At 47.4% G+C, this 7,395-nt stretch overlaps 1 protein-coding gene across 1 annotated transcript in view; it reads right to left on the reverse strand.

Moving 5' to 3' along the window:
• Positions 1–3,967: 3,967 nt before the first annotated feature.
• LOC109917782 (polyunsaturated fatty acid lipoxygenase ALOX15B-like) overlaps positions 3,968–7,395 on the reverse strand; it is a 53,321-nt gene continuing 49,893 nt past the window's right edge. The window contains exon 13 of the mRNA XM_048620009.1: positions 3,968–6,740. Within this exon, the coding sequence (XP_048475966.1) occupies positions 6,561–6,740 (180 nt within the window). The 3' untranslated portion in view covers positions 3,968–6,560. The remainder of the gene's footprint in view (positions 6,741–7,395) is intronic.

Raw genomic sequence — 7,395 nt, forward strand, 5'->3', positions numbered from 1 at the left:
GGGACCGTACCCCAGTGAGAGTCAGTGTGTGTGTGGGACCGTACCCCAGTGAGAGTCAGTGTGTGGGGCCCAATTCTCTTGGTGACAGTGTGTTTAGGTCTGGCCTTGCTTTCCTGTTTCTGTCGAATGCTACAGTGATAATCAGATGCTGCCCTCTGCCTGTGCCACAAGGATCTGCAGTTCAAACTGATTGTGTATTTGGTCCCCCCTCACCAACCCTGGTAATACCACAACAACCTCAACATTCTGAGGAAGGGTCACCGGACCCGAAATGTTTACTCTGATTCTCTCCTCACCGATGCTGCCAGACCTGCTGAGCTTTTCCAGCAACTTCTGTCTTTGTTCCTGAGTTACAGCATCTGCAATTGTTTCCATTTTTTGCACAACTTTAGACATTTCTAATCAATCCGTTCAGTGATATTAGGACAAACGTCTGGAACAGGTGTGACTTGAACCCTGGCCTCATGGCTCAGAGGTAGGGACACTACCACTTTCTTTATACAGCACCTTGAACGTGACAAGTTGTTCCAAGGCCCTTTACTTGTGTATTGTAAAGTTAACAGTCAACACTGGGCCATGTTTCACAAGGTCTGCCTGCAGACAGCTGTCCTGTGTATTGGCATGCTGTAAGCCCTGTTTAATCAGTAAATTATCTTTTCGTACATTGTCACTGCAGTTTCAAATGTAACTGCTCATCAATGGACAAGAAATGGACAACACCAAAACTGGTGGCATAGTACAGTCAAGAAGGTTTTTCTCAGGCTACAAAGGGATTGTGATCAAATGGGACAACGAGCTGCAAAATGGCAGATGGAATTCAATCTGGAAAAATGTGAGGTATTGCATTTTGATATAATAAACAAGGATAGGGCTTCTATAATTAATGGTAGCACCTTGGGTAGTGTTGTAGAACATAGAGACCTAGGTGTTCATGTGTGTAATTCTTTGAAGTTTGCATCACATTTAGACAGGGTGGTTATAAAGGTGTTTGGCACGCTTGCCTTCATTGCTCAGTCCTTTGAGTATAGGAGTTGGGAAGTGATATTGAGGATGTACAGGACATTGGTAAGGCCTCTTCTGGAGCACTGTGCCCAGTTCTGGTCACCCAGTTGTAGGAAGAGTATTGTTAAACTGGAGATAGTTCAAAAGAGATTTACCAGGATGTTGCCGGGTATGGAAGGTTTGAGTTATAAAGAAAAGCTGGATAGGCTGGGACTTTCTTCACTGGAGCGTAGGAGGTTGAGAGGCGACCTTACAGAAGTTTATAAAATAATGAGGGTATAGATAAGGTTAATGATAGGTGTCTTTTCCTTGGGATGGGGGATTTCAAGACTCGGGGGTACATTTTTGAAGTGAGAGGAGAGAGATTTGAAGAAGACGTGAGGGGCAAATATTTTCCACAGAGAGTGGTTCTTGTGTGGAATGAGCTTCCAGAGGAAGTGGTGGATGTGGGTACAATTACACTGTTTAAAAGACATTTGGCTAAATACACGAATAGTAAAGGTTTAGAGGAATATGGGCCAAGTTCAGGTGGTGGGGCGAGTTTAGTTTGGGATTGTGTTCAGCATGGACTGGTTGGACTGAGGAGTCCACTTCCGTGCTATGTGACTCCAAGATTCCAAACTTGGCTAAATGATAATCGCCGAAAATAATCTATTTTTCATGCAATGCGCTCCTTCAGTACAGACACTCCGACAGTGCAGCGCTCCCTCAGTACTGACCGTCCGACTGTGCCCACTCCCTCAGCGCTGACCCTCCGACAGTGACCACTCCCTCAACACTGACCCTCCAACAGCACGGCGCTCCCTCAGCACTGACCCTCCGACAGTGTGGCGCTCCCTCAGCACTGACCCTCTGACAATGCAGCGCTCCCTCAGCACTGACCCTCCGACAGCGTGGTCCTCCTTCAGCACTGATCCTCCGACAGTGGGGCACTTCCTCAGCACTGACCCTCCGACAGTATGGCGCTCCCTCAGCACTAACCCTCCGACATTGCGGCGCTCCCTCAGCACTGACCCTCCGACAGTGCCCGCTCCCTCAGCACTGACCCTCCGACAGTGCGGCGCTCCCTCAGCACTGACCCTCTGACAGTGCCCGCTCTCTCAGCACTGACCCTGACACTTGTGAGCGTGTGTGTGTGTCTGTGAGTGTGTGTGTGTCTGTGTGTGTGTGTGTGTGTGTGTGTGTGTGCATGATTGTGTGTTTGTATCAGCTCCTGTACGTTTTCCTGACCCCAGGAAAACCCCAATATTTTCTTTGCGTCCATGCCTTTTGCTGAGAAAGAAATGTTGCTTTCGGTGGCTTATTGTAATGTTTCTGCTTTCCATGCAGATTTGTGATCTGCACACTTTCAGAAGGGGACTTGGTTGAGGTTGGTCAAAATCAGATTACCAAGGGACGCCCTTCCACTCCTGATGGGGGCTTTAGGCACTGAGCTGCCAGCATTATTGTCTCATCAGCTGGCAGGTTGTGACCCCCATCACCCTGAGGCAGGTCTGTTAAAGTCTCGAGGAATTGCCATTCTCTGTTTAAAGGTCGTACAGGATTCTGTGTGACTGCTGCAGCATCATCTTGTGGTTCCCAGTGACCACTCAGTACTGCCAACTCAGCCAACACTTTGACAGGCAGACCAAGATAGAGACAGGCAGCCAGACAGGCAAAGACAGGCAGACCAAGATAGAGACAGGCAGAGACAGACAGACAAAGATAGACAGAGACAGGCAGACAGACACAGGCAGATGAAAATAGACAGACAGGGGCAGGCAGGCAGAGTGAGACAGTCATATAGAGGCAGACAGAAACAGACAGAGACAAGTAGACAAACAGACAGACAGGCAGAGACAGGCACACAGAGACAGGCAGTCAGACACAGACAGAGGCAGACAGCCAGATGAAGACTGACAGGCAAACAAATAAAGAGACCAAGACAGAACCTAAAACCTCATCCTCAGGCAGGATTAAAGCATCAACTTTGAACGTAGCCAATTTCTTGGTGAGATCCTACACAGATTGTGGGCTGTTTGTTGTTGGTATCAATTATTGAAGGCTGCAGTATCCTGTTCCCACACCAGAGGGAGTCTCGAGACCAGAAATGGATGTTCTGAGGAAGGGTCACTCATCCTGAAACATTAATTCTGAATTCTCTGTGCAGATGCTGCCAGACTTGTTGAGTTTTTCCAGCAACTTCTGTTTTTGTTTCTGATTTCCAGCATCTGCAGTTCTTTCGGTTTTTATTCAGAGGCTCTAATAATCAGCTTGGAAGCCTCAAAAGTGACCTGTAGAGATCTTTAACAGAATGAAAGGGTTCGATAGGTTAGACATGTCTCCACTTGTGGGTGAGAGCAGAACTTGGAGTTATCAATATAAGACACTCACTAATATGACCATCTCCAACAAGAGACAATCTAACCACCGCCCATTGACATTCAATGGTGTTACCATCACTGAATCCCCCGCTATCAACATCCTGGGGGTTATCATTGACCAGAAACTCAACTGGACTTACCACATAAACACAGCGGCTACAAGAACAGGTCAGAGTCTGGGAATCCTGCAGCAAGTAACTCCCCTCCTGACTCCCCCAAAGCCTGTCCCACCATCTACAAGGCACAAGGCAGGAGGGTGATGGAATACTCCCCACTTGCCCTGGATGGGGGCAGCTCCAACAACACTCCAGAAGCTCGACACCATCCAGGATAAAGCAGCCCCCGCTTGATTGGCACCACATCCACAAACATCCCACTCCCTGCCCCCACCGATGCTGAGTAGCAGCAGTGTGTACCATCTGCAGAAATTCACCAAAGATCCTCAGGCAGGTGAGTCAGTGTGAATGAATGAGTGTGCAAGTGTGAGTGCGCATGTGAATGAATGTGCATGCGAGTGTGAGTGTGCATGTGAGAGTGAATGTGAGAGAGTGTGTAGCAGCATATTCCCTGACTGGGGGCAAAAACTCAGGAGGCAGGCAAGATTCAGGCCAATGGAAAATGTTTATTCAAGCAAAAACCAGTTGATGCAGGGAGAGGGCCAAAGGATCTTCCCCGAATCAAAAGGGAGATCAATGACACACTGATTTTACAAAGGAGTACAGCATTTTTATATACTTTGTGTTACAATAATCAAATACAGTGTAGTCAGGTCTTTCCCCTTAATCCAAACACCCAATCCCGTGGGACACCTACGGGCAGTCCCAGGTTCCCATGATCTTATGGTGTTTACAAGCAATTGTAACCTCTGGGCCTTGGGATCTTTCTATTCATTCGCATTCCAAAACTTTACAAGCTTTCCTCCTTCGGGTCTGTTTATCTCTAAGGACAGCTTGAATTCTATTTTTAATAGTATTACATGTGCTTTCTTTATCAAGTTCAGTCATTCCTTTCAAATTTCCCACTGTCCTAATTATACATGTAAAAATACAAAAGACGGTTAGTTTTAACTAATTGCTGTAAGGTTAATTTCTATTATAAAGTTGGTTATAAAATGTAAAGTTGTACAGCTACTTCTACTCTTGGCACATTGTAATTAATGGGTTGTGAACGATCTATCTTGCTTGCGGCATAAGATAAGATGTTTCCTAAGGCTAAGTAACTTCCACATCTGGGTTTAAATGCTATTTTACTGCTTGTATTGTATTCTGGTTGTATGTTGAAAACTACTTCTATGATTATCTGAATAATCTTTAACTGGAGCCTATTTCTTAATAACTGAAAGCATTGGTCAAGACATTGAGTGTAAAAATTGGCAAGTCATGTTACAGCTGTACAAAACTTTAGTTCGGCCACATTTAAAATATTGTGTGCAGTTCTGGTTGCCACACTATAGGAAGGATGTGGAGGTTTTGGAGAGGGTGCAGAAGAGGTTTACCAGGCTGTTTCCTGGATTGGAGTGTATTAGCCATACAGAGAGGTTGGACAAACTTGAATTGTTTTCACTAGAATGTTGGAGACTGAGGGGGTGACATGATAGAGGTACATAAAATTAGCAGAGGCGTGGATAGGGTGGATAATTGGAGTCTTTTTCCCAGGATGGAAATGTCTTATACTAGGGGCAGAGGTTTAAGGTGAGAGGGGGAATGTTTAAGGGAGATATGTGAGATAAGTTTTTTTTACACAGAGGGTGGTAGGTGCCTTGAACATGCTGCCAGGAGGAAACAGCGATGACAGTAACATTTAAGAGGCATTTTGGACATACGCGTGAGCAGGCAGGAATTGTGGAAATGGACCTTGTGCAGCCAAAAGGCATTAGTTTAGATTGGCATCATGGTCAACACATACGTTGTGGGCCGAAGGGCCTGCTCCTGTGCTGTAATGTTTTATGTGGCAGTCCACCTTGGTAGGAGTGGGATAGGAAAGATGATGAACGAGTAAACTGGGCAGTGTGCCCTTAATAATAACATCAAATATAAAAGAAACACTGTGGCTCAGTGGTTAGCACTGCCGCCTTGCAGCGCCAGGGACCCAGGTTCGATCCCACCCTCGGGCGACTGTCTGTGTGGAGTTTGCACGTTCTCCCCGTGTCTGTGTGGGTTTCCTCCCACAGTCCAAAGATGTGCAGGTTAGGGTGGATTGGCCGTGCTAAATTGTCCCACAGTGCCCAGGGATGTGCAGGTTAGGGTGGGTTGGCTGTGCTAAATTGTCCCACAGTGCCCAGGGATGTGCAGGTTAGGGTGGGTTGGCTGTGCTAAATTGTCCCATAGTGCCCAGGGATGTGCAGGTTAGGGTGGGTTGGCTGTGCTAAATTGTCGTGTAGGCTAGAGGGATGGGTCCAGGTGGGATGCTCTGAGGTTCAGTGTGGACTTGTTGGGCCGAAGGGCTTATTTCCACACTGTAGGGATTCTATGAAAGGGTGCTATGTGGGATTTGTGTAAGATTTTGTTTAGGCTGTGGTTACAATACTGCACGCATCGTGAAATACTGTCACATCAGATAGATCAGACATGCTTATAACTGCTGGTTTGTGCTTTGGACCTACACTTGTTTGGGGATAAGCCGAGTCTCCCAAAGCCTGTTTTCATGAAGTGGGGGTGGTCAGTTAGCTCAATTGGATGAACAGCTAGCTCCACAATGCACAATGATGCCAACAGCATGCGTTCAATAACTGGCTGAGGTTACCATGAAGGGCTCTCCTTCCCAATCTCCCCCCTGGCCTGAGGTGTGGTGACCCTCAGATTAAACCACCCCCAGTCGTCTCTCTAGCGAGGAAAAAGCAGCCCTGTAGTCTGGCTGAACACACATCAGATTCTGACACAACGCCCAACTCCCCAGGAGGAACACATCCATTGGCGCAGTGGTAACACCGTACCTCTGAGCCAGGAGGCCTGGGTTCAACTGCCACCTGCTCCAAAGGTCCATGTATCTAAGCAAATTGATGCAGAAAATGTCAAGCTCACCAGGGAAACAGAAAGACAAAATATAAAGAATCGATAACAAAGAGGAGTTTTGGGAAAGTTATCTTCCTTTGTTCAATTGAAAAGTAAGTAGCAATGCATCAGCGTTTTGGAATAATTTTGAAGCACAACGTTCTAATCCACAGGAGGCAGGAATTGGAAATGGAGCCCAGAGATGTTATATTGCAACACTGTTTTCAATGAGGTTGGGTTGCAGATAGTCATACTTCAGCTCAAGACCCTCATTTCTCTTCCTGATCTCGTCTGTGATTTGCAGCAGATCTTGCTGGAACTTCTCTATGCACACCTTCGGTGCTGCCTCAATAAACCGTTCCTCAACGTAAATGCCAAGCTTTGTCTGCAGAATAAAAGAAACTCATTGACCCAGCAAAGAGTAAATAAGGATTGAACTAAACCTGACCCCATAGAGACTGAAGAGGGAGCGAGGAGCTGCCTCTGTTTCCTGCAGCATCCCCTTCACCTGCAGGGGACACTGTTTCCATGCAGTGATTGTTTGAAATGGGTAATGCACATGGAGATGGACAATGGCTGGAGAGGCAGCTTCTGAGAGGATACCCCACCCCCGACATTTACCTCTACCGCACCAATTGGAGGGTGTTTACTTTACACACACCCTCCAAAAGCAAACAACAAACATCCTGGTTGTGCATTTCTTCAACATTTGGGGCTGGGCAGGACAGAGGAGCCTGGCAATTGAGAAAGATGTGAGACAGCGTGCCCATCACAGCATTCAACATATTCAGGACGGTTTTACTGCAAGGAGCCAGTGTTGCGGGTCACAGCGGGGGGGGGGGATGGGGGGGGGGGGCGCGCAGGGGGGGGGGGAGGTTGGGAGTGGGTGGCTGCTGCTTTGCAACACAGAGTGATGCCAACAGGGTGGGTTCAATTCCAGTACAACTCCCCTTCTCTCCCTCGGCACTGACCCTCCGACAGTGCCCACTCCCTCAGCACTGACCCTCCGACAGTGTGGCGCTCCCTCAGCACTGACCCTC

This window comes from Rhincodon typus, chromosome 45 (genome assembly GCF_021869965.1).
Source record: "Rhincodon typus isolate 14 chromosome 45, sRhiTyp1.1, whole genome shotgun sequence".
Taxonomy (NCBI): Eukaryota; Metazoa; Chordata; class Chondrichthyes; order Orectolobiformes; family Rhincodontidae; genus Rhincodon; species Rhincodon typus.